Below are 27,834 nucleotides of genomic sequence, written 5' to 3'. Positions count from 1 at the left end.
GCAGGGGAGCGCCGAAATCGACGGGAGCGTGGGGGCGCCGCGGCGGGAGGGCGTCCCGATGCCCTTCTCAGGTGCGCCGGGCAGCCTCACCGCCAGCTGCTGCTGGTGCCCGGCGCCTCTGAGAGTCCTCTGGTAACTACCTGGCTCGGGAACGTCCGAGAAAAGCGGGCGCTCGGCCGGCGGGGTGGCGCTCGGAACCACCGCCGCTCCGGGAGCGCGGGCGGCGGGCGGGCCGCGGGCGAGGCGGTGCCGGGCGGCCCCTCAGCTGGGCTTCCTGAGGAGCAGCAAGGCCGGCTGGGGCCGCCAGCCTGGGAGGGGCAGACGAGGTGCACGTTCTCGTCCTTCGGCAGCGGCCTGCCAGACCTGGTGGTGACCCTGAAACGTGAGAAAACAGAGAAAACGCCTTCAGAAATTTGTCTTAAATAAACCAACAATCGGAAAGTCTCTGGAGAACTCTTCCGAATGAGGTCTGGGTGAACCTCCAACCCTTGATAAGGCTACGTTTTCTTTTGTTGACATCTGTGTTCTATATATATTCAATTGTACTTACGTCTTTGTGTATATGTACAGATAGGCACGCGCACGTATTCTGAGAGACATAAGAAAGTCTTGCCTATGGGAAAAGAAATTCTTGTCCTTTAACTTTGCCTTAAAAATCACTCAAAACTGTGCTAAGAACTGTACAGACAAATTGCTCCATTTGGGAAATTTAGAATTTTTTAAAAAGCAAGGTGTTCTATTTTCTTAAAAACTGGTATCTTTTTTTTATTGATCCACTGCCTCACTGAGGTATTTAAAATATTTTAATTACTAATTGTTTTTATGGAAATGGCTGGCTCAACCAGTTACCTGCAAAAATAGCTAGAGTTCAGTCAATCTTGTGAAGTTTCCCGTGCATTTTAGAAGATAATTACTTTAGTTCTAGCTATGTAATATACCTTTTTTTCCCCCCAGAAGAAATACAGTTTAATGGTCATGTTTTTTTCCTCTGGAAGTTACACATTTTGTGCCTTAGCCTTCTTAAAAATATTCATTGAAGTTTTGTCCCCATGTTGGAGTTGCCCTTGGTTGTTGGCGGTTTTTACCTAACAGCTAGCATTCTGGTTTGGGATTTATTGGCTTTACTGGATTTTATTTGGATTTTCATCCCTCGTTGCATCAGCTGTGTCATTGCAAGAATTTTTCCCTGATTTCTAGTAAGCCAGAACTTTCATTCATAGACCAAATTCTCCACTGCACACTGAGATTCTGCCTGTCTGCTTGGTGTCAAATGTGATGCTGACTACACTTCAGAGAATGCTATTGTGGCACTTCTAGTTTCGTACTTCTACGTAAAATTTTTATTTTAGTATTTCATCTGTGCACAAACTGTGATTGTGATGACTGGCTTTCTCTCAGTATTCAGTACAATGCTGTCTAGATGCGTCTTGAATTCCATCGCTTTTCATCTGGCCAGCAAGTCACCATGCGAGCCCGCTATTTTAGTCACATAGTGTGAATGGAAGTCATTCTGGCATGGCATCTTGACTTGAGAGCAGCATTCCACAGCAAATCTGACCTAGCTGCTTGGCTGTCTTGGAACTGAATAGTTTCTGCTAGTTGCAGGCATACTGAATAGGTGTACTTTCCACAGAAAACTCTCTGCAGATGGCTGAAATTGTGCTATACCTTTACAATCCATTAAATGATCAGTGGTAAGAAGGGTGGTAAGAAGCAGCTGAGAGTCTGCTCCTTCTGGATCCCTTGTCTTGCTAGTACTGTAGGTTTTTCTGGAAATCTCTTTCGCTAAGCATAAACTATTTTCCTACTTCCTCTGTGCTGATCATTGTAATTTTTAAGGTCTTCATCCATTTTGTCACCAAGCAAATATCTCTCTCTCTCTCTCTCTCTCTCGTTTAAGAGCTTACATGAAGTGCTTTGTCTCTTGTTCTATATGGTGGTTTTGCAAGCAGGCTGGACTTTGGCTTTGTGGAAGCCTTCAGAGATGGCAAGTATGCTACACTGAGTGTAGAATCTCAAACTTGCCCAGGCAGTAGCAAACCCATGCCACTTCAGGTCTGCACAGGTCCATTGAATGCACAGTGTGAAGGGGAAAGCTTGGAAGTAGTACTAGTGAGTAAAGTTTGGCTGTGCACTAGAAATGTTTATGCCTGGATGGAAGGTAATGCAGACCTTCTGGTCAAGATTGGAGTGGTCTGAATTCTACCTAAGTCCCTAACTGGCTAAATACATTTGAAGGTCCAAAACCAATGAGATGATAGAAAATGCTGGCTATGTGGACTTTGAGCCATCTTACTTGAGTCCTATATGTGCCCAGGGTTTTCATGACCTCTTTACTTCTTTTGCAAACATTTAAAAAAAAACAAACTTCAATTTTTGTGGCTTAGTCTGCTTTTGAGAACTTTGCTTCTAGACTTGTCTTTTTTTTGTAGCTATCCAGTTGTGAAAAAGATGAGAGGTTTTGATTTCGTCTAATAAAAGGAAATCAAACATCTTCTCTTTTTGGATCATTGTATGTTATGTAAGTACTTTGTACTGTGCGTTTCAGAAGAACATGAGAGAGACATCACCAGTGGAGAGTTACAGAAGGGCTTTGCTATAAAGGGAAAGTTCATCCTTTTAAAGTGTCACTACAAGTGAATTTGTGGTCTTTTGGGAAAGTCGAGGAGATAAAATGGATTGATAGCGTTATTTTGAAATCTTAATTGTCAGGCTGAAATAGACCAGCTGTATTCCTGTGTAAGAGTCTGCAGTAATTTTCAAAGTATATTCCTTGTGTGCAAGGTGCTGAGGATCTCATCTGTCCTGAAGTTTGTTAGAAAGTAAACTTGTTTTACAATGCCTTAACAAAAGTAATGATGAAGAGTCCTTGTTTCGACAGAAGAATAGCCCTATTTGAAATTGCTGACAGTACAGATATCACAAGTCTGGCGAATTGAGCTGTTCATCAGTATTTATATAATCCATACGAAATAGACTTGAATGACCCATGCTATTAGAAAGGTGGAAGCAGATGAAGGGAGATGTAATTCTGGAAATTAAAGAAAGCAGAGGTTCATTTTGATGAACCTTCAGGTTTATTACTGTCCTGTATCTTTTCCAATGAATAACTTCTTTTTCTTAATATTCCCATAATTCTATTTCTCACACTTTCTTCTTTATAATTCATAGGCTGTGAGCTTTTTTGTCTGTCCCTTTCTTTAAATACTCTCTCTGTTTCTCAGTATATATGCTTATAAAATCCATTTATATATTTTATGTGTTTTTTTTTTCTTCTGGGGAAGTATGGAACTTGACAAAGAGTCAGCAGTAATTACAAATAAAGCTAAGGCAGTTCTGCTCTTTGTCTCTGCCAGCCTCTTACTGCAGAGACATGCTGCATCCTGCAACAGAATACTAGAAACATCTATCATTGCTGAAAGCTGCCAACAAGAATCCCAAATTTTAGCTAGACAGCATCTAAGCCAATGCATTTGCAGTATACCTCTTTAGACACTCTGTTTTCTTAATTTGCCACTACCTTTCTTGTTTCCATCTTTGTGTGCTGCTTGTTTGAGAAAATGGGAAAAGAATTGCTAACAGCATGTTGTAAGGGAGGCAGCCCTTTGTGTAAAGAATATTGTGGTTTTTATCGTATTCAAGATTTATTGCAGCATTGAAATTATAGCATACTACAGAAATGCCTCTTTTTTTTTTTTTTGCACACATTTAAAAAACCCCCAAACTTCAATTTTTGTGGCTTTTTTTCATGCAGAGGCTCTGTGCTTGCATTTCACTCTGGCTGGAATTCTAGCATGCTGTTAGACTTCAGCACGGCCTAAGACAGGTGCAGAACTTTTTCAGGCTTTCCATTTCAGGAGACATACTTAGAAAGAAGTTGACTGAGAAAAAGCTGTCGCAGTTGGTAAGATCTATGCAGAAGCAGGGTATGTTTCTTTGCTGTTTGAAAGAGTGGTTGTGTTTTAAAGGTTGGTTTTCTTCAGGATGACAGAGGGGCACCACAGAGCAAATACTTAGGTCTGAGTGATGCGTTGATATTAACTCTGTTTTATACCTAGTGCACAGAAGGGAAGAGGAATGGGGTAAATGTCAACTGCATTAAAGTGGAAATTAAGTACTTTAAGTGGAAGGTTTTTTCTGTTTCATTATTTCCGTGGAAGTAGGTTCTTCTGAAAGAACAAGATAAATGAAGCCTCATTTTTAGCTATGTTGTAAAGCAATCCAGATATTTAGAGAGAAGGAAAGTTGTGGTTCAGTGCGAAATACTGAGTAGGGGTTATTGTTGGTATTTCTTTCAATAAAGATTTTTGTTTCTTTAGTATAGAAGTTCCTTTTAAGTCATTTTACTGGGTATGCATATGTTCGTTAGGGTATTTCTTGATATATAAGCAGTCAGCTTTGAGCTTACAGTGTTATTAGTTGACATTTACTTTCAGGTGGCACATGGTTGGATTTGTGTTTGGACATTTAAGTTATGATGTAATGAGCTCTATACAGGTAGTCTACAAACGAATAAAATATTCTTTACAGTGTGTTATTTTACTGGGCTAAAATCAATTATTTCCATTGATTTCCAAACCTGGAAGATCTTTTCCATGCATGGGAGATAAAACCTTCAAAACCACTAACAATATTTAGTGATACAGTTAATTCGTACAAAGCATTGTTTGCAGTAATTAACCAGTTATCTTCTTGGAGTTTCTTGCCTGTAGACACAGGAGTTTTTAGATTTAATTTTTAAAAACAAAGGTGTAGTTGCTAAGGTGCAGATTCCTATCTCCTGTTAGCTCTGAGGATTTGTCAGGGGACAGACTGTAAAGGATTGACCTATGTCCATACATTTAACATTGAGTAAAAGCACAATAATACAGTTCATGAAGGAAGATTATTCCAAAAATTGTTAAATGTTTCTGATTTAAATTTGATGGCATTATTTCTAGCTGGAAGAACTATGAAATGTTACAGTTACCTATATGAGGAAAAAGGCAGTGTGCAGGAGAAAACATTAAGAGATGTTACTCGAAGGGTGCCCTGTGCATGGAATTCTCACTGTATTTTAGCACTGGGAGTAAGAACTTTTTTTAAAGAAAAAAAAAGCATACTTAAATTTTGCTCATTGAGCATTATGTTACAGACATAGATGTGGCCATCAACTGCCTGTGGACAGAGATACGCTTCTCTAGGAATAACTGTCAGTTTTTGGTGAGAGGCTGGGTGTATGGGTATGATTTTTTGATTTGGACCTGAGGTGCCGTCTGGCAAACTGAGCAGCTGTGGGACATGTAACTTGTAGGTGGTCCTACATGATGATGTGAGGTTCAGAATAATAGTATGCATTTTATCATTTTATTCATGCTTGCACTTCGCTCAAATCAATCTATCATTAAACTCACAATCCAACTTTATCATGTTAATTCCCTGGTTAACCAAAGAGTGTCTCCCTACCATTTTTGAATGACTTTTTTTTCTTTTTTTTTAACCCCAAGTTACTTTATTAAGCAGCTGATAGTGTGACTCCTCAAACACAATGGCGGAATTGACAGCAAAGGGTGATGCTGTGACATAGGAGGAGGAGTAAGTAACTGGAGGAGGGTGCAGACTCACTTAGAATTGCTGCCAGAGGCTCCATTGTGAAGCTATCCCCAGGTGTCAATGTTGGAAACTTCGCTTATAGAAGATCCAAATGAGTCTAACTCTGATAAGCCTTAGCATTCTGCATGGTCTGAATTCTTTAAGGCAAGGCTAATGCTTGACAGAACTCCTCAGCAGTACATCACCAGCTTGAGTCCAGCCCGGATCAACATTAATTAAAAGTTGGTCTTTGGTGGCTTCTACTGCGTAATGGGTGTTCTTTGCCCTCTTATGTCTCTCTTCATTTTCTAGTGGCTGACAAAATAAGCAGAGACCCAGAATTATATGAATTCTGGGAATTGAACTGTCTTTTAACACTAGTGAAGCTTTTCATTAAATTCAAACCTCAAAGTAGAGTTTTAGTATATTACCTGAAGTTACTATTTTGTAATAATTGTTGTGAAGAAAGATAAGAATATATACACAATGACATCATGTAGTAATTCATTACAGTTTACTATCTGGATGTCTGCAGTATTTAATAATACACAGTAATGCAGTGCAGTTTATTACAAAACACAAGCAATTGAAATTACTGAAGAAATTTGTCTAAACGGAATACAGTCATCCAAGTTACGATTATCCAAGATACAAGTTGTTACTCTAGCAAAACATTGGTTCGTCTTTAGTCATAATAGTTGATTATAATACTGGTTTCAACTTCTTCTGAAAAGTTTTAAAATAAGTCCTCACAGAGTCAAAATTCTTTAGGTCACCTTGCCATGCTTTGATTCCCAATACGGGGGTTCAAACTTCACTCCAGGGTTTACGTCACATGACAAGCATAGACTATGTTTACCTCCTGAAAAGGTAGAGAACAATAGCGTGTAAAAGGAGAAGACACAGGGAAGAGCTTCACACATTTGAAAGCGCTGCTGGTTTGTGTTAGACTTTTAAAGTCACACAGGTGGAGATCGTTTAAGACTCAATTGTGATGAAGTGGGCTGCTGCCGGCTAGCAAGCCAGAGACTCTGCCCACGTGCTGTCTGACTTTTCGACTTGGGTAAGAAATAATACTGAATTGAGCTGTCGTTCCTTCCCCGGTAAGGTTTCACCCTGCTGGCCCGTTGCGATTGAACATGACAGAATATCAGCCTGTGAGACGACTGCACTTCTAAAGATTCTGAGCTGTAGGTGAGCAAGTTGAGAAAACAGTTTATGTGCCTTTACTGATGCAACAGTAGTAGCATTAAGCCCGACTTCTAGCGTGCAGCATCCACCAAGTGGATGGAGAGCTGGCAAAGGGTTTTGCTCCTATTAAATAGCGACCAGCTCCGTGATAACGACTCCATGGGAGCCAGTTTCCCCGCCTCCCCGCGGTTACCAAGCCGGCGTTCGCGAGGTGCGCTGCCCCGGGCCCAGCCCCTCGGGGCGGTGCCCGCCAAGGTCCCCCGCTGCGTGGGGGCGCAGGACCCGTTCGCTCCCCTTGCGGTGCTTTGCGCCCGGCAGCGAAGGACGGGCCGCTCGCTCACAGCCCGGGACTACAGCTCCCGGCGGGCCCTAGCGGCGGCGCGGCGGCTGGCGCGCCGTCTGAGTGGCTCGCGGGGCGGGGCGGGCGCGCGGCGGCCGTGCGCCGGGGTAGCGGGATGTGTGCGCGGAGCTCCCGTGGCCTCTCCGGCGCGGGACGGAGCCGCGGGAGCGACGCTGGAGGGGTGAGGCCTTCGGCTGGCCGCCCGCATGGAGCTGAGCAGCGCAGAGGCGGCCTCCACCCGGTTCCTCGGCCTCACTCAGCGGTACTGGAGGCGGGGGCCGAGCTCAGGCGGGGCGGGGCGCGGTGCGGTGCGGGCCCGCGCTGTCGATGGCGGAGAGGCGGTGCTGTGCTTCCACCGGCCGGGGGACTGGAGGGGCCGCTGGAACGGCGGCGCTGGGCCGGGCGGCGCTGGAGGCTCCCGCGCGGAGGGGCGGCTGGCCCTCAGGCAGCGAAGCAGCGGGAGCCCCAGAGCTGCGGCCGCTTCCCGCGGGGGCTGCTGCAGGTGGCGTGGGCGGAGCCAGACGACCGTTTTCGGAGTCGATTTGGCAGCTTGTTCAGCGATACCCGTGCAGGCAGATACCGCTGGGATAGCATCTGTAATTACCCGATTGCTGAGCGCGCTTGTACCTGTGCCTGCCTCTTCAATGAAAGTAGATTAACCGATACTGGCAAGTAAAGATCTAGGTAGTAAGGAGAATGCAGAGCCCAAGAGGCACGCAGGCTATGTCGTTGTGATCACACAGGTGCAACCTGCAAACTCACCCGCTTCTGCCACTACTCCCCCCTCGCCCCTCCCAAGTAAAGTGCTTTCCAGTGTCAGCTTCTAAAAGACAAAACTTGTGATTTGACGCTGGGATCCTAAAAATATACGCCTAAGTTTAGATTAGCAAATATGTTTAAACTTGCTTTGTTGTTTGACTTTCAGGACTGTTAAAGTTTGTAGGAGCTTCTCTTGAAATGGGAGGAAGCTGGTCCTCTCTCCTCTTCCTTATTACTGTACATTTATACAACAGCACCTGTGTTCCCAAACAAATCGGAGAGGGAGGTGGAGTATACCCTGGGTGCTGTACCAATATGTATAAGCTGTTTTTTTTCATGTGAGTAAAGACTCATCTGTATTAAAACACTTTGCAATATAAGTAAATTTTAAATTATTAAGCCAAACTGGTCTGAGCCACTGGTAAACTAACCTAAGTATTTCAGTGTTGGCAGTTCATCTTAACAGGATGAAAACTATTTTAAAACTGGCGTAACTGGAGCAACAGTGTTTTTCTGATGTAGATCAGGTCAGGACTGAGGAAGGATGTAATCCAATGAAGAAAATTAATAAGAAAAGCTAATATTAATCAAAGCATATTTTTTAAATTAGATGATGTAATATGTCAGTTGATGAGTACAAATCTTGGTGGTAACCAAGAATGGAGAGCTGAAGAGGTATGCAGGCTAAAATTCTTTGGGGAACATGTGCGCCCATGCAAGTAGCGTGATAATGTAAGTCTTACCTGTGCATAAATTGGGGATAAGATGTTTAACTTTCACGAGGTTGTCTGTGTAGCATTTATGTTGGTGTGAGATTCTGCTTTAAGTGCTTGATATGAAGCAGATGACAAATATGATATGAAGAAGAAGCGTTATATGAGGTAGTTAGGTTAAGAAGCAGCAGAGATTAGCTATTGGGTATAATTCTGATTTTTTAAAAGGACTGCTAGTGTGTTTGAAAGTTAGGTATGTTTTAGGTACTTTGAATTGGGACACAAATGGATAAGAATGTTAAGATTAAAACACGATTGTTTTAATCAACATTTTCCTCAGATATACTCCTGTTTTTTAAATAGCGAGTATTGGAAAAATGCTTTTGATACCAAAGGTTGTGGTTTGTGGTGAGACAATGTATTTCCTTAAATTATTGGAACGTAGTTTGTGGAGAGGATAGGAGCATAAATGTTTCAGGCGCACAAACTGTTCTTTATGCTTTTTCTGAGCTTGTCTGTGTTTTCCATTTGTATCACATGGTCTAAGAATATAGATTATTTCTCCCATTAAACTCGCTTGCACTTGGTGTTCTCCTCTGCATCATTTGATGACTATACCCTGTCTCGCTGCATCTGTGAATCCCTGTACCCTTAGTAGGGTCAGATCTTGGGTATTTGGACTGGAATGGAGTCCTATGGGTTCACTTACAAGGCATGCATGGATATCACGTCTTTCTTTTTCACCTGTGTCGCCATAGGTGTCTGTGACCGTGGGATTGCACTGGAGGTTGGCCGCGGTATTGCAGTAATTCTTCTTCTCAAGACCTGATGAACAGTGGTGCGAAGCCTCTGCCAGTTTCCTTGCAGAATGTGACAGTGCTGTCTCCTTGTTATTTTATGTATGCTGCTGTTGGCTACTGTCTGCATGCTTATCATTGTGTCTACCGTGCAATGACAGAACTCTGAAACAGCCCTGCTCCCTGTCATTCTGTGGCCAGCAAAGCTGGTGAAATGTGAAATGTTGGAGTATGTTGGAGTGCCTCCTAAAGGCAGCTCTTTTATGGCTTGTCATTATGGACATGCTAAAAAAAAATTCCAATAACCATACTGGGATCATTTAGATCAAAAGGTTTTTTGGAGAATTTGGAATAGAGGCTATATTCATGTGATAGAGAATATAGTTTTGTAGACATCACACCAGTTGTGAAGAGCTTTGTATTTGCAAGTGCAGGTAAACCATAAGTTAGTGGTTCAAATGGTCTCCTTCAACATCCTCTCATGGACATCAGGGAGTCTTTATGGTGAACCTTTCTTTGGGCTAATTGGCCTCCTGAACTTTGCTAGAAGCAATGTTGAGTACACCTGACAGAGTGTGGAAGACAATCATCTTTTCCATGTTGAGGAAAAAAAAAGATTTGTATGGTAGAACCCAAACTTAGCTCTGCACCTCGCTTTGTCATTTGTTTTGTTGTGACACTGTGGTTGGGAAATGTTACTGCAGTAGTTGTTGTTGAGATGTATCTTAATGATCTTAATCTTAATTAAGATCAGACCAGTGTATCTGGTCTGCTGTTAATTCTGCCACCATTTTTGGACGTTACTTTCCAGGCTCTTTACCTGGGCTGCCAGGCATATACCTTAATATACATTTTGACTTTTTGTATTTCTAAATTAATGGATTTCATGTCATGTCCTCCTTTAACTTGATGTATTTTGTTACATTAGTGCATTCATGTGTTGTATACCTATATCCATTTCTTAGTTATACAATGTTTGTTTTTGAATACTCTTTTCATATTTTATTTTTTAAAGCTTTTTGTTAGCTACTGACTTCGTTATCTCTGCAGCATTAATATGCTCAGATCTGAGCATGCTTTTCCTGATAGAGTTTGACTTTCACTCAGCTGAAATACTACCAAATTAAGGTATAGGACTTAGTTTGTGTATATGCAGATAGTTCTAAAATGCCTTTGTAACTCCCTGGGTTTATCATGCAGGTAATTCATGAGATGGCGTTTTCCTCTAGTTTCATGCATTTTGAGGTTAGCTTTGCCACAAGGTGGAAAGTAGTTCAGTTTTATAAACCTCAGCTTGCTTTTTCTCCTGCATTGTGGAGCTATTGCATGACTGATGAAAGTCTCTAAAAAATTATCCAGGTGGAGATGGTTCCGTTCAAAGCACAGTAGGCCAGATGCTCTTTGTGGTGACTTTCTAATTTGTATTATATTTGTGTTTGGGGTTGTCCAGATGTCAGACACACAAAACAGTGACCTGGTTTTTCCAAGACTTGAAAAGATTTACTGTGCTAGTGACTGTTGTTGGATTTGTTTTGTTTTTTTTTTTTTTTACACACTCCTTGAATTGTCATCTTACATACATTTCTTCATTTGATCAAAGACTGAATTTCAGAGCCCAGCAACAGCAAAATCTCTCTTGACTGCTGTTTCCATAACATTCTGCCACCAGTACTGACGGTGACAAGTGTTCATTGATCGGAATTGCTTTTACAGTGGTTTCTAAGGCAACTAGCACATCTAGCCACAAAAATGAATTTTGTAGAACAAAAGTAGCACACAAAGAAAATGCTAGCACTACCACAATTACCTGATTTTTCTGTAAAAGTAAAAAAATAATAGAAAACCCACAATCCCTTAAAATATATTGCAGATGAGGCATTCCATTTGTTCCGTGAAGCATCTGCCAAATTTCATGTGTATCTCAAAGTGCGTGAACTCTAAAAATTGCATTTGATGCATTAGTACTTTTTAGGTTTTATCTGAATTTTCCAAATTCTCTCCGAGATCTTGCCATACAAAACTAAACTTGGGAACTCTTAGTTCTATCTGGAAGGAAAAAGAAAATCTGATGTCTTTATTTGTGTCTGTATAGATGCTAATCTTGAAATACTTTTCTTTTAAATAACCAGTTTTAACAATGGCAGAGAAAATTTGTTAGCCAGATTTATGTGTGTTTCCTTCTGAAAGAAAAGATGAGAACTCATGAGTAATAGCATCAAAATTTTTCTTTACTGCAAACCATACTGAAGAAAAGTTTGTTTTTTTTATAGTTCCCTTCAGGTGATGGAAAGATGGAAGAAGATGATGCATTTGCAATAAAATGTAACACATGCATGATTTCCTTGTAAATGGCATGTAGGAGTAACGTGAAAAGAAACTGTCCAAATACACTTTGAATGAGCATGTCAGTTTTTGCTACAAAACACATAAAGTAGAAAGTAATTCTAACAGAAGTTATTTGAGATGTGCAGCTCATTCAGTCTTTTCACTACTCCGGGCCGTCTTCTCTGTTGCAGGCTCAGAAGGAGCTGTAAGTGTTGTGGCGCGCTACAACTTCCGTGCAACAACGTGGCAGTATTGCATGGCAAGGTTCATTCAAAGGTCCAACAGCAGTAGTGGTAGGTGTATAAAAGTGTCGGACGTAAAGTCCTCATGGTGTGTGATTGCTTAAGATTTGAACTAACTTTTGGATGCTCAGACTTCCTGGCTTAAGAACAGTTTCTTTTCTTGGTCTCCATTAAGATTATTTCATTTTTGTCCAGGTGATGAGGCTCTGAAAATTCTCAGTGTCACAAATGTGAAAAGATAGATAGAGATGTACTACCGCAAACTTTGAAAATTCCATCTTCGGGGCATGCTTTTTTCAGGTAGCATCCTGAAGTAGCCTTACTCACTGGAACGGACTCGTGTGGCTCATTTGTAATTTATGTATCTCTTAAGTTTTTAATACTGTTTCTCTTCTGATTTTATCTCTGTCTGCTTTCTGTCCTGCTGTGGGGAAAAAGGAGGAGTTACTGTTGTTACTTTCAATTAGAGCACAAGCTGTTTGAACTGCAGGCTTTAACATTTATTTTTTGGATCTCAAGTATGGTAAGGCTCTGAAATACTTACGTCTACAAACAGCACATCCTAAGTAAGATCAAATTGTAGCTGCTTTGATGACAAGGGCTCTTAGATCAGGACCCAAGCCCAATTTCTTCTTGTATCACAGACTTTTTCCATCTGTGATGTGCAGATTCCTGATATGGGAACTTACTGTTTTCCTGGAAGGTATTCTCAGGAAAGTTAAGATTAATAATTGTCCCCAGTCAAACATAAGTTCATTGTGCAGGCAACCACAAGCTGAAAGCTTAAATAACTGTATTCATGTTTAGGTCATAATACTTCCAACTGAGTGATTGTTTTGGAGCTTGTAAAAATTGCATCTAACGTGAATAAACCTCAGTTCTTGTAGGCAGTTTTCCTCAAGTCACTCGTATTACTGCTGCTGTGGCATGTATGGGTGTGCCCCCATAGGTGTCAGAACACAGACTATGGCTTCACTGTCTTCAGGGGTCAAACTGGCTGTATACGGTCATTTTTGCTTAGGAAGCAGTATAGATGTGTTTGTGCGATGAGGGATCTGGCTGAAAGGCAGAGAAAGTACAGGGTATATGTCAGAAGCAATAGTGTCATCCCAAGGTTTTATTCACGTGAAGTTAGAAAGGCAGCTCTGTTGTTGCAGCAGCTGACATTCCTGCTTCAGTGTGTGCGTCATTTAAAATTACTATTATTGTCATGTTCTTATCCTTCCTGCATAATTTACATATTGGAAGCAGATACTAGGATTATTTTGGTGAGTTTTAAAGTTTTCTTAGATATGTCTTGTTTGTATTGCTTCTCCTTGGGTAAAGACATGGAATTCAAGTGGACAGAACTCAGAAATATGAATCATGTTTAATAAATTTTAAGTACTTATAAATACAAATCCAAATAGAAAAGCTGTCTGAAAATTAAAATGTTTCAGAGTCCAGTGTTCCAGTATCTCCTACAGTCAAGAAGCACGTATGAGGATGTTGCATTAAAATTTAGATATGTCTTCTGTTTATCGATGTAACATTGCAATTTATAGTACTGATAATTCTCAGAAAATTTAATCTCTTATTTCTGGATGGAGGGTTTCTTGTTGTTTTGTTTTGTTTGGTTTTTTTCCATTGAAATTAAATGACTTTATTTTTATTACTGCTGACTGAAGGGTGAACTGTAAGTTTGGAATTTGATGGAGGGATCGAGCTGCTAGCAGTGGTACAGACTGGGTAATCAAGGTTTATGTTAAATTTGCATCTAAATCTTTATTTAGCTTGTAGTTGTAACACGTATATCCCCATTACAAAGGCAGGAGGCTTAGTGTTTATAGTTAGAGTATATAGTTATAGTTTATATGTTTGCTATCTGTTTTGACCTCATGAAGCACATAGTGATGTGCTTAATGTGACATGATGGTATGAGATTATATGTGATAATGCATGTAGATTTTGAACTTTGCATTCTAGGATTACTTTTGCTTGCTTGACAATTTTATCTTTGTTAAGGTTGTTGGGGGCACCTATGAAATGCTGTTCTTTCCTTATGCTTTTGAATTAAAGCAATTGTTTAGTTTCTTTTTGTGTGTAGGCTAAAAAAAGACACTCTGAAAAAAACAGTAGCAACATACTAAGGGTGAGTTTATTGAGCATAGTGCAGTTGTCCTGTTCGAGGCATGAAGTTTACTGTAGGTTTTTCTTCCCTTAGATTAAATGCAGATTTCAAACGTGGTTATAAGCCACCACCAGCTTTGGAACTCTGATCACATCATGACTAAATATTTAATTTAATCATAGCTTTTGCTTCCAGTCAGGACACAGATGTTTCTTTTCCTTTGGGGGTAATATGAAAGCCAGACTGCAATGGCTGCTAGAGATTGTACACATTGTAAGGAGTGTTCCCTGCAGTAATGAGTTTATGCACTGCGAACCTTGTTCAGCAGGAATGATATTTGTTAATGGCAGGGTATAGCGTTGCAGGAGATCTAAGGCTAGTTGACTTGTGTACACTGATGAAGCGTTTCTATTCCAGCTCTGTCTCTGAAGATCTGGGTTGCAGACGTGGAGAGTTTAGCAGAAAGCATTACGGATCTGTGGAGCTTGTAAGTTTATATAGCCTGTCCTTTGATTTTAGCAGCTTGTAATGCAGAGCTCAAATCCTTTTCATTTCCAGGTAAAAAATTGGATCTAGTTTGGAAAACATGCTTGCTAAGCTGGACTTGAAAGTTAGAGGGTAATAAAAAGAGGCTTCAGAATAGGTATATTAGACCTGTGCTAGGAAATCTTTTTACTACGTTATTTATGAATATTTCATCGTAATGGGACAGGAAATGTTATATAAATATCATGTTTACCCCCAGATGGAAATTGAGCTTTTTTTTCTCTTATAAGCTGAAGATTGCAAAATACTAGGGTTGTATTTGATGAAATACTTGCAATTATGCGAGTTAAAAACTGTGTGCGTGCTTATGTGTGTACATATATATGTGTATGTGATTTTATGTGTATGTGCCTCAGAGTAGTGGGAGAGGGTTTAAAATTAAAAGAACTAGGTAGAATAAGGGTATTGAAAACTGTTACCTAAAATCTGTCAGTTATTCTGCATTTTCTTCAAATTCAAAGATTAAGTTGGCACTTCATTTTTCTCATATATAAATTTCTTCTCCGCTGTGGAAATAGCAGTATGTCAGCAGTTAAAATAACGTCACTCTGTATACAAGGCCATAATGAAATTACATAAACTTACTCTAGGCAAACAGAAGTGGGGAAGGGTAAAGAAATTGAACTCCAACTGTCTTACTGTGGGAAGAAATCACTAATTTTCTACTAGCTATAGTTGTAATTTAAAGTTCTTGGATAGTATATTTATTATTAGGTATGTAAATTGGGTGTGAATTGGTGGCTTAGTTGCTGGAAGTTGCATTGCAAGAACACCATGTATCTTTCTTTTCTTTGCATGCTTTCCACGTATTAGATGTGGTGTTTTAATAGAAAAAGGAAGTGAACTGCTTTCTGCTAAGAGGCTCTTTCATTACTAGTACTTAGATTCTTTTGCTGGAAAAGAAGAATTTGTGGGTAATTGTAAATTCACAGTCAGCTCACACAAATGGTCTTGTCTTTTGATTGGTTTTCTTAAAATTCTGCTAGTATTTTATGAAAGCGTGTCTTTTTATCTTTTGGAGTGCAAACGTATAAAGGTGCTTGTTGCCCTTTCAGATTTCTAAATGTTTAATGTTGAACCTTTCTTGCTTAATATTTTGCACAGCAGCATCTCAATTGCTCAAGTATTTCCATCTTTTGTTTATTACAACGCAATTATTTTGTCTCTGCCCTAAACATTTTTTCCTATGTCTTTGCCACTGGTGTAATACGACCAGTTGTCTGTATGATTTCTCTTACAGTTTATACAAGGCACCAGGATGTGTTGGGGTTTTTGCCATGTTAATTTATTCCTGACCTAGCCTCAGATCACTTCAAAGCAAGGAGCGAAGAGAACTTCAAAATGTTGTGATAACTCTTCCACCAAGTAAAGGGAGAAAGTATTATCCTAGAATAACATGGATTGCTGGAGGGAAGCAAGAAGTGATGTACCATTACATTATTGTTGTTCAGATCCCATTTCATAAGTTTGGTATGATACGTGACAATCTCATTTTTTACAGTTTTGAGGGGAGTAACATGCAATATCAATGGCAGCATTCTCCTCCTTTTCTCTTGTAGGGATCCTAAGCAGTGTTGCTGAACATGTCAGAATTGTCGTGTTATCCTATGTTTTACTGACTTCTCAAGAACTTTTTTAACAACAGAGTTTCAGTGTTCTGGGAATCCCTGGATTCCGGTATAAAAAGAACAGGCAGTCTTTCCAGAATATTTATGAAACTGTTGAAGTCTTCAGCTGGAAACAAACCATATTTTCTGATGTTAGTACTGGAAGCAGACCAGGACATCTCCTGTACCTTATGTTGTTCAGTATCGTCACTGAGTATTATGTTTGGAGATTGTTGCTGCTTTCTGTCTCCTGAAAACATCAATAAATAAAATGCAGTGAAAGGCTGCTAGTCCCAGTAATACTGCCAACAAGTAGAGTTTTAGGCTTAGCAAGGCTGAGAGGACAAGGATCATCATGTCTATAAGACCCATTGTTTTGAAAGGAGCAAGCTTCAAGATCAATTTCTGGAAAGCGGACAAGTACCTCTGTAGGCATTCTCTGTGTTAGTGCAGCCAAAATCTGAGACAGGAGAATTTCTGATTAGTACTGGGATCTACGAAAAGAGTGAAGAGCTCTCCCGCTCATACCTCCTTAGAGTTATAATTGGGTCATTCGAAATCTGTAGTCAAATTAGTAATAGCTGTGCTGATCCCTTCTCTGTGGGTGATGCCTGGGAGAAGAAGAAACGGTAGTAAGCTTTGATTGCTTATCATATGGCTATTTTTGGAACTAGAACCTCTGTCTTAAACTCTCTTATAGCTTATATCTAGTGATGCTGATGGAGCCATTCAAAGAGCTGGACGGTTCCGTGTGGAAAACGGCTCTTCTGGTGAGGTAAGTGGCTAAAGATACTCATAGACAGCTGAAAAAAGAATTCAGTTTCAGTTATTCTTCATCACTGAAAGATGTATTTGCAGTCAATTACTAAGGAAGAGGACTTGAAAAATGCTAAATAATATGAGAATGTAAGAATCTAAGAGGAGGGAGATGGTGGGTTTTTCCCCCACAGTCTAGCTTAGCTGTTCTTTCAAGAGTATGCAATCATGACAATTTAATTTTTTAAGGGAAAAGCTGGTATTTCATTTAGTTTTGGTAACATTTTGCTCACTTGATCATGTTAGAAGAAAAATACCTATCTTGTCCTCTGAATAACACTTCTCAGTCTCTAGTTCATCACTTTGTATTGGTGTCCTGATATTACTATGTTCAAGCTGACCTTCGTGCTTTTAAGTTTATTCCTTCATGTGATGAAGTTATAGCTTCATTTTTTTCCCCCTTAGTTGTCTTTTGGCAGCTATGCTTATATTTAAATAAGAGATAACGAAGCTGAGTGGAGCCTGCGAGAGACATTCCCTCCAGATTCCTGTGCTGTTAAACTCACGGTGTGTCCCTGCAGCCACTCCAGTGACACTTAGGTTTCTACTTATCTTAATTTTTTATCTTCCTTTGCAAAACTTTTTCAGCTGTAAATGTCATTTTAATATTGAAAGAAAGAAGACCCCATATTCTTGAAATATATGTAAGGTCTTGGTAAACTTGTATTGAACTAAATTAACAGTAAACTATTACTGATCATCTATTTGCATCAGCACTGTCTTGAGAGTTTAAAACAATCTAAGTATTCTGCATTGATTCTCTGTGGGGTCGTGTTCTGTACACTGTCTTTTTAGTTCAGTTTCATGCAGTTCAAAAGCTGATTAGCTTGTATCACAGAAAGATTCTCTGAGTAGGTGAGGAATGGCCACAGGGTGAATGGATAGGGAGAATGGCTTTTTCTCTGCGTATGTTAATTCTTAGTAGAAAAGGACTTGAAGGATGCTTGGGAATTTACCTTAACTGGTCAAGCCAGAAACAACACTGAAGAACTTCCGGAGCATGCTCTGGTCTAGCGAGGAGTCCTTGAGGATTATTTTGGGAAGAACTGAGAAAACAAAAGCTGGAGGCAGAATTCTGTTTATTAATTTACTTATTTACAAGTTTTAAAAACACTGGTCTTCAAATTCCATGTTGAAATATCCTCTTTTCAGTGGAATGCTAAGCTATTACCTTTAACAGTGGTACAATAGGAAAAGACTGTAGTTACTTAGAAAGAAAAGAGGAAAAAAAAGATGAGGAGAGGGAGAAACTTCTATTTCAGCTGCACAACAACTGACTTCAGAATAATTCTTTGCTTTTTAAAAAACAGTATAGAGCTAAAAATCTTCCGGTGAATCAGCCACTCTTGATTGGTTCTCCTTTTTTTTTCCCACTCGGCATTTGATCTAACAGTCTCCCAATTCTATTTCAGAATACAGACTACACTCCAGGTACATGGCACAGAACAGACGTGCATTTGGAAAACCCAGAGTATCATACAAGATGGTATTTCAAATATTTTTTAGGGAAAGGTAATTATCTTTTTGCAAGTGGATTGAAGTTTTGATCAATGAAAATGCAATGTAGCTTTGAATTGCTGTTATTTAAATATGGAAAAAAGTATGATATTAATTTAGTATTAATACATTTTCTGTCCTGTACAGAAAACAAGTTCTTGTTTCATGTATTTTTAACCAGAAGACAGAGAGTGGGTTTCTGTAAGCCGTGGAATCCCTGCTATCAAAAAGGGTTGTTTTGAAACCCTTCTTGGCCTTGAAGGCTGTACCCATCCCTTGGTTTTTTACACATCTGTGTATAAATGTACAGAGTTATTTATGTAGATAAGTATATATTTTTAATATGAATGCATATATTTACATATGTCTCTCTGTGCGCGCGCGTGTGTCTCTGTATGTGCATGCAAGCGGGTGTGTGTATCGTCTTTACAGTTGATAATGCTTCTTGTTTTTCCCTAACAGTTCATCAAAATTATATAGGTACAGATGCAGAGAAGAACCCTTTCTTTCTGTCTGTTGTACTGTCTGACCAAAATAATCAGCGTGTTCCTCAATACCATTCAATACTTTGGCGAAAAACAGTAAGAAAAATATTTAATTGCTGCTCTGACTTTTTTTTTTGTTTGCTTATTTGTTTTGGATATGTTTATGATACACTTTTTTTCTTTCTTCAGCATTTCAGTATTTAATACATATTTTTCATTTTATACAATAAGAACATACAATTCTACCATAGTAGATAAAATGAAACTAGCTTTGTAGATAACATTATACTAAACTTTTTGACAGAAATCTGTGATGCTGGATATCTTTTAATTGTTCTTACCTGCAATTCTGTGTTATTTTTAGAAATGTTGCCTAAATTATTCTTGACTGTGTTCTGCAATGAATTTAGGCAATGACTTTATACGTTTTTGGAATTTTCTTATACAACATTAAGAAAATAGGCAGTTGTGATACTGGTTTCGCTAATATTTTTTAATGAATTTTTTTTCACTTAACATTCCATAAGACCCTTTTATCCAAGCAATTGATTTAAAACTCTCCTGTATGCATGCATGGGTCACTTTTTTTTTTTTAAAAAAAAAAAAAGAAAGAGTTTTTAATGTCTGCTAGTTTCAGCAGCCCTCATACCGCATGCCAAGGTAGTCAAAACTAAGTAAAAAATAATTTTGCACCATCCATGACTTTTCATATTCAGTTTTCCTTCTTTCCAAGCCAGTAGTAAATATGGCTAAGTAAAACTAGCATGGTTTTGTTCTTTGTTTTTTTTACTTAATTGTTTTTATTAATATTCCTATTTGAATAGACACAAAAAGTCAGTATGTCCTGTAATATCTCCTAGCTTTTTTTCTTTATAGGGTACTCAGAAAATATGTCTCCCTTACAGTCCCACGAAAACATTATCAGTGAAATCTATATTAAGGTATGTATTTACAAATAAGTTATCAGTTAAGATATTTGTCTGTATGCCTTTTCCTGTAATTCAGAGCTTGTGTTGCATGGTTTTCATGATAGGTTTATAAAAACAGTAAAGACAGATTTACAAATCTTAACCATTGTAGGCAGCAAAAAGTGGTTTTAAAGCCTGTTCTGGAATAGACAAAGTGACAACTTTAAAATGGAGAAAAATTCTTAGCACATTTTCTTCAGTGCAGGGACTTTTCAAGTTATGTGGAAAACAGGTGCTAAGTGGAACCGCAGTGGTTAAGAAGGAATATCTTTTTAAATTAGATAGACAATTAAGAGGACTAGAAAGGTGGTTATTATGTGTCCCTAGCAGGAGGAAGCAAACAGGGGAGAAACCAAGAATTATTTCTTCAGTTGATTGTCTCCATGTAAGTCTCACTATTGGTGTGTTATACACAGTCAGTGAAGCCAAGAAAATTCCTTCCCCCAGCCAGAGTCTGTATGGGCATGCTCGTACTCAGTCCTGCCTCTTTTGTAGCAGAAGAGAATATAAAGTGAATAAGCCCAACTGAATGAATATAATCAACTGAAATGTCAGAGCACCTGTTTGCAAAGTGTTCATTCAAATTTAACCTGCAATTTTTACAATCTAATCATGTGCGTTTTCTCAAATCCCTCACTGACAATGTCTTCAAGTGCATCTTCTGGAAGGATTTTACCTCCTCTAGAAACCCATAAAAAGTGCCTTCATTTACTGAACAGGTAGTGTGTACCAAATAAATGGGCAGTCTGTAGGTCTTCAAAACCTTTGGTCTGTATAGAGTACGAGCAAATGTCTCTTGCTTGGTTGAAGCCGATCCACTGGGTAACACTGCCAGTGCTGATGTGAGAGGAGAATTCTAGGAACAGGGCATGTGTTGTGATGTGAAGTCAGTACTACCAGATCTGGATTTTCCTACAACTGCACAAGATTTCTGAGAGGTTCCAGACCACTGATTTTGCCAGACAGGCTAGCAGGCCATTGAGCCTTACTTCTTAATTCTGATTTCCTGGGCTGTGGCTCTGGTTTGGAGTGTCAAGATGGTGCGTTGAAAACACTTCAGATCTCTTTCATCATCTTCATCAAAATGAGCTAGGTACCCTCTTCAAACTCCTACAGCACTGCTTGAATAGTGTTCCAAGTTGTCAGTACTGCATGCTGTATCTGCGTAAGCACCTGATCTTCCATGTCTGCCCACCAATCGCTGAAATGTTTCTTCCTAACATTCCTTTCTAACCCAGCCTCTCCCTCCACTCTCGCCCACATACACATTTTTGGTCAGGCATCCCAGAGTGGAGAAACTTTGTCTTCTGTTAGCTAGGGTCATAACTCTTTTGCTGAAACACCCTCATGTGTTCCATCCTGTGATGCTCTAGTATTTTACAGAGGAAAATGCAGGCTTGTTTCAGACCTTGTTCCCCACTTCTCCCAGGGTCTGTGCTGCCTGTGATCAGCTGGATAAATGTCATCTCCTTTTGCCGACTTCGGCTTGGACTAAAATCTCTTCCCTTACGGTCCTTGAGCCTTTCCTCAGGCCTGATTGATATTCCTTTGACATTTCACCCTGTTCACAGCCAGTGTGAATCTAGGTACAGACTGTATCAAAGAATTTTGGTTACATTAATAAACCTGTTTTTTCTAAATTAATTGGAACATCGGTACATTTTAATCCCTTTCAAAAGGAACTAAAGCAAATCCTGTCTGCACTGTGATCTAGTATAAGCAATGATGGAAGGGTGCATTAGATTTGACATCCCTATTAGTTCAGTATGCCCCAGATAGACTGCATTTGGCACTCCGTGACATGCTGCGCAAGTCTATAAATTAATGCTGGGGAAAAAAAAATGGGCAAAAATAATAGTAAATGCAGAAACACGAGTTAGGAAAAAATGCTATAAATTAGATCTTTCTGTTTACTGAGGCAGTTGATCTTGCTTCTTATTTAAATACTTTTTTCTGTTCTGTTTGTGGATCTTTGGCATGTGAATTTGATGCTGAACTGCTCGTTTTTCATTTGACTTGCCTTGAATTATTTTAGAAGAGAGAGAAGAAAAGCCTACAAAATAGAATAGGTTATTGAGTCCTCCTAAAATGCTAACAGTGATTATGTATAAAGGAAAGTGAAGGATGATGGAATAAAACTCTGTGCTTTATAAGTAAATATGGTAAATTTAAACCTGATCTCCATGCAGGGTCTTACTAATTTCTGTTTTTAAGATAAAAAAGAAGTTTAGGAGGTTAGTATTGTGGGAAGGAAATGTCTATTCCACAAAACATTCCATGTAAGAGAGACTCTTTGAACAATTCCTTTTGTAACCAGTTCTAACTGCAACCAGTTAGTGGTTTAATGTTGAAATGTACACTTGCCCTTCTATAAAGCAGTATTTCATTTGTATTGCAGTGCTATGAGTCTCGACAAATTTGAGAAGAGCCCAAGGGAGATTTTTTATCCTCAGATACAAAAGGTAGGAGGTGACTTCTTTTTTTGTTTGGTTGTTTTTCTTTATTATTTTCTGGAAAAATAAGTCATTAAGTATAAACACTACTAGTTTGTTTCTTTCAATAGCAGGATAATAATGATGAGTAGGGTTACATGATACTACAAAGGAAACTGTCTTTATTAGTTGAACTGGCCACTTCAAAACAAAACTTAAATACACAAGGATGTTACAGTTTTGTTTGTGTTATCTTTAATACCTGTGTACTAAAGATGTTGTTTTGTTTACAGGATTTATTGGTTCTTGAAGAGCAAGAGGTAAATGTAAACTTACCACTCCTAGCTCACAGACCTGTTCAATGAATACAGCTTTGTATTTGAAATATTTGCACTGACATGCTTGTGACAACTTGGAAATCAATTGCTTATTGCAGTAAAAAAAATGTAGTATAATAATTTTAAGCACCAACTTAATATATATTAATAGATCACCAACTTAGTAGATCATAAAATTCATAATCTATGATCAAAGGTAAATCATTAACTATCTGCTACTTGAGCATGTAATGGAGTTGGTATGAAATGCATATTCCCATGTGTAAGATGTATACAAAGGTATGTATATAAAAATCCTTAGAGAAAACATTATTTTAGGTCTTTTGTTTGATTGCCTGTTTGTTTTATCATATAATATTTGGTTTTATTTCTCAGGGCTCTGTGAATTTTAAATTTGGAGTCCTTTATGCTAAGGATGGGCAGCTTACAGATGATGAAATGTTCAGCAATGGTGAGTTTTTTACCTTTTTCTTAATTGTTTTATTCATCTGAATAAAAAAATGTAGGATAGTGTCTATACATGGAAGCCAGAAGGGAGGTGATGGTTATGTGAACAGTAGTTTTGTTAGGTTTTCATGTTCGTGTTGAGTGAAAAATGGTAGCGTAGAATCTTCTATTTCTGTAAAAGGTTGCTGTAGGAAACCTACTATTACAAGTTGGAAGCTACTGAAATTTCTTTTCTAGAAACAGACTATACAACGTAAGATTTAGAAAAAGGAAGCAGCTGAAGGAGGCGACTTATGTTATCTGCAAAAAGTCACTGTTGTTTCTAGTTCTTTCACTCTTACGTTTTTGCAGCATGATCATGTTCTTCTATGCACTTGAACAGTGTTTTGGAGTTAGCAAAAGAGGTCACTGTTTAGTGTCACATGACGATGGCTAATCTGCAAGGCTGGGATGCTGTTTCGGTAAAGGTAGAAGGCTTGGATGACATGAGGAGAAACTAATTCAGCTGAAACTTTGGTCCTCGTGTCCTGGGAGCAGGACCTGTTCCTGTATTTTGATTATATTTTATAGGTGTTCTATTACTACATGTGCTTTTCTGTTGTAATGTTTCTCCCTTCCATGCATAGAAACCGGAAGTGAAAGTTTTCAAAGATTTTTGCATCTCTTGGGTGACACAATTACTTTGAAAGGCTGGACAGGCTACAGAGGGGGACTGGACATTAAAAGTAAGAATTCATCTGAAGCAAAAAAGTGGGGGGGCTGCAATATAAATATTTTTGCTTATTGCATGCGCATATTTTATATATTGTAGAAATAATACAATCCCAAAACAGACTTCCTCAAGTGCATGCTAAATGCTCTGCTTCACCAGGAAAAAGTCAGGTTAGCTTAAATCACTGGTATGGAATGCAGTTGAAGAAAAGTATTTATATGACCTGTATTTTCAAGGTGAACGGTTTCATTTTATATTGGAATGGGGTGAAGGATAACCCGATATGTTACTTGCTTCATGATAGTAGGACATCATGGCTTGAAGAACTGTGCATGATTTCAGGAGGCTAAGTGAAGGATGTCATAGGTTTTAAGTGTGTGAATATGCAGATTAAGTTGCAAACTCGGGTTTGGACACACGTAAAACATGCAGCATGGACATTTTCTAAAATGGATCAGAAAAAAGGATGACTAAAGAAGGTTTGGTAGAAGGACTTGAAATATCTTTTGATCTTTAGAAAACTTAAAGGACATATTCTTGCTGAAAATGTTGTCTTCCCTTGCAGATGATACAACTGGAACCTGTTCCATCTATACAGTTTTTCAAGGGCATGAAATTATGTTCCATGTTTCAACCATGCTACCATATTCTAGAGAGAACAAGCAGCAGGTACATGGTCCTCTCTTTCTTTTTTTTTTTTTTAATTTTTTATTTTATTTATTTATTAAATCACAAACTGCTAAACTTTAAAAGAAAATAGAGATTTCTTGCCTGTTAGTATTTCAGAAATGTAAGTCTTAAGACTTTTCCTGTATTTTTTTCCCTCAATATTATACCTAATGCTGAAAATTTCATTATGTTTGTTAGAAGATAATGCATCATATCATCTCTATTAAGGTACAAAAGACATTTGCAAACAAGGTAAAAATTGATTGACTGAGTAGTGATTGAGTATTCTGTTATTCAGATGACTTGTAGAGCTTCCCTGCTGCAATTATCATTACCTCAAAGAATTTAGGAAAGCTGGAAATTAGACTTGTGTGTGAATTGTCAGAATACTCACATATGTAACACACAAGTCATACTCAGGTAGCAAATCGTGTGGCTTGAAAGAAATTCCCCTTGTGAGCGTGTTAATGGCAAGCTTTGTGCATTTGCTCTAAAGCACTGCTGTTGCCCTCTCATACTAGGTGGGTTCTTGGGTATACTTCTTCAAATGTGCTGTCATCCATTGCTTGAACCTTTCTATGTATTATATGATGAAAAAAATACTTCATAAGCACATGCATTTACCTATATATCACACATCCGTAACCATTTACCTAAAATTACTCGCAAATTACTTGTTTTACTATTTTCTTATTCAAGCAATAATTATATATTATGTATTATTATAATGTATTATTATAATAATATAATTAGATTCTATAATTATATTGTCCTTTTGTTATTTCCATGTCAGTTTTCTCATGCTTTTGCCTTGGATTGATGACACAGCAGAAACCAGAGGCCAATCAGGACATTTATTGTTTTTAAAGAATAACTCGGCATCAGAGTTTTTTCCCTTTTATTTCAAGTGGTGGATTTGCTTTTTTGGAATGCTAGGTGTTCTGTGCCCAATTTGTGAATATTAATTATGGAAATCAGGGAAATTATGAGTGCTTTGCTAACTTAAAAATATGCAATAGCTGCTGGGTTAGCAGCTGCCTTGTGTGTGTGCACCATGGCATTGCTAGGTTTACTTGCTTATAGGTAAGTAGTAATTTTATATTGGCTTCAATCATATTGACCATAATTTTTCTGTTTGCAGTTTAGCAATATTGTTTTACCATTCTCTCCCAGAATTGTAAAGGTATTTATTTATGTCTTTTAAGTCATTGTGTCTGTCTCTCCCTCCTGCCCCCCTTTTTTTTCTTTTCTTTTTTTTTTTCCAGGTAGAAAGGAAGCGACATATTGGAAATGACATTGTCACTATCGTATTTCAGGAAGGTGAAGAGTCTTCTCCAGCATTCAAGCCATCGATGATTCGCTCTCATTTTACACGTATCTTTTTCCTTACACTTTCTAGAGATTTTTTTTTTTTTTTTTTTTTTTAAAGAGCAATATTGCTTTTAATTCTACCCTAAGTCCTTCCTACATGCTGTTTATGGAAGTGAAAATTATTTTAGAAAGACAGTTGCTTTTTTGCGTTCTTTACCTTCAGCGGCTTCACTAGAAGTCTCTAAGTCTGCCTCATAAAACAATTTTTATGTTGAACCACTTAGAAGATGAGGTCAAAGCAAGAATGTGATTTTTAAATCGTATTTTTATTAAAGACATTTATTTGGATCACTTCACAAATTAAATTTCATACATTTTCATAAAATATTAATTCATAGAAATATTTCTGTTAGTGATGTGAATTAATTTGGCATTAACTACTTAATATTGCCTTTGAATATTTAGATGCTGTTTATTTTAGGTATTTATGTATTTTAGATCAGTGTTTCTCAAATCTTTCATTCCATAAACCACATACTCTCCAGATTTTTGGCAGCCTGTGTTTTTTCAAACTTTTGGTTGAAAACATTGTGAAGACAATATGATTCCAAAAACCACCTGCCAATCGCTTGGGATTATCATGGGGTCACACTAGTGGTCCATAGATCCCAATCTGGCATCTCTTAAGCTAGATGGAATAGAATGAAGAAAAATGGGTAGAAAGAAGACAACTCTTATTTTTATCCATACTCCGTTGCTGAGTTTTTAAAAACGATCGCAAAGCTTACAACTTCTAAACATAGTTCTCAGGCTGACTGACTGCTGTTAGAACTTTCTTGCTAGTTTCGTCCATGGATGGTCTTACTTTTTAGATTTAAGCTCTTAATATTAACCTCTTTCACTCTAAATGGAAGAAGTGACTAGAACAAAAAGAATTCCACAAATTAAAAAAAAAGCTCTTTAGATATCAGAGGAACCTAAATATTGTTAATAAGAAATGTTTACCAAGTCAACGTACCTCTTCATCAGAGTGTCAGCGTTAGTAAAAAAGGAATAATTCTTCCCTTATTGCTGTTAGGAGGACTTGTCATGATGTAATTGATACAGCCCACTCTTTTTGATTTTTGACAAATGTTTTGAGGTTCAGCTGTCCTTGATGTCATAATGAGTTGGAGGGGCAGATGTTAAAGAGGCGGTGTTAAGGAAATCTATTAAAGCAAGAAGCCTTTAATTGATTCCATAAAAATATCTTGCAAGGCAACCATAAGGATTTCTATGATTTTTTTTTTTTTGCCCACATTTGCCCAAAGTTATGAATCAAGACTGGTAATATATTTTTGTGTACTTGCACTTTAAATCCTCCTCTCTATTTTCTTATAATTCTGTTAGCTAAATTATTTCATTGGAATTTTCTTCAGTGGAAGTTTCGGTATAAGTGAAGTTCAGAATCAGTACTTTTTTATCAACTAAAAGAATTTTTAATCACAAGTCTATCAAACACACACACAAAACACAACTATATAGCACGTTTTACGCTTCATATAATGGCAGGAAGTCTGTATTTGTGGTACTAGCTCAATTTTTAAAACTGTTGATCAAACAATAAAATTTTGTATGGGACCTCCTTTATAAATAGTAAAATGTGTATAGTCTAGAATATTTTATATATTTACATTGATTAATATATTTTACCTTTATTAAATCTGCCATCTGCTGCAGGAAAAAAAAGTGTATTAAAATACATGTGAGCTTCATTAGTACTGGATTAACTTCCTTAACTGCATGACAGATATTTTTGCCTTAGTGAGATACAATAAGCAGAATGATAGTTACAGGTAGGTACCTTCACACTGAATTTCTGATGGTTTATAAATAACAGGAAAACATTTTGTATTGTCCACCTGTCTGTATGCCAGGAAGCCAAATGAACTTACGAAATTGAAGAGCGATATGGACCC

At 38.2% G+C, this 27,834-nt stretch overlaps 1 protein-coding gene across 6 annotated transcripts in view; it reads left to right on the top strand.

The window, feature by feature from the left end:
- The window catches only part of GARNL3 (GTPase activating Rap/RanGAP domain like 3), a 58,456-nt gene continuing 30,622 nt past the window's right edge, over positions 1 to 27,834 (top strand). The window contains exons 1-14 of one of the 6 annotated variants that reach the window (XM_075170942.1): positions 7,166 to 7,364; positions 11,888 to 11,989; positions 14,466 to 14,535; positions 16,902 to 16,976; positions 18,430 to 18,529; positions 18,977 to 19,095; positions 19,860 to 19,940; positions 22,366 to 22,429; positions 22,693 to 22,719; positions 23,113 to 23,188; positions 23,811 to 23,909; positions 24,462 to 24,565; positions 25,831 to 25,939; positions 27,666 to 27,711. In XM_075170942.1, the coding sequence (XP_075027043.1) occupies positions 22,370 to 22,429; positions 22,693 to 22,719; positions 23,113 to 23,188; positions 23,811 to 23,909; positions 24,462 to 24,565; positions 25,831 to 25,939; positions 27,666 to 27,711 (521 nt within the window). In that variant the 5' untranslated portion in view covers positions 7,166 to 7,364; positions 11,888 to 11,989; positions 14,466 to 14,535; ... (3 more) ...; positions 19,860 to 19,940; positions 22,366 to 22,369. Of the gene's footprint in view, positions 133 to 6,999; positions 7,365 to 11,887; positions 11,990 to 14,465; positions 14,536 to 16,901; positions 16,977 to 18,429; positions 18,530 to 18,976; positions 19,096 to 19,859; positions 19,941 to 22,365; positions 22,430 to 22,692; positions 22,720 to 23,112; positions 23,189 to 23,810; positions 23,910 to 24,461; positions 24,566 to 25,830; positions 25,940 to 27,665; positions 27,712 to 27,834 lie in introns of those variants that run through there. The other 5 variants (XM_075170941.1, XM_075170943.1, XM_075170938.1 and 2 more) reach the window with 5 other exon arrangements.

Source organism: Calonectris borealis, chromosome 21, assembly GCF_964195595.1.
Source record: "Calonectris borealis chromosome 21, bCalBor7.hap1.2, whole genome shotgun sequence".
Lineage (NCBI taxonomy): Eukaryota > Metazoa > Chordata > Aves > Procellariiformes > Procellariidae > Calonectris > Calonectris borealis.
Note: the sequence above shows the minus strand (reverse complement) of the source record. Positions and strands in the feature narration are given on the sequence as shown.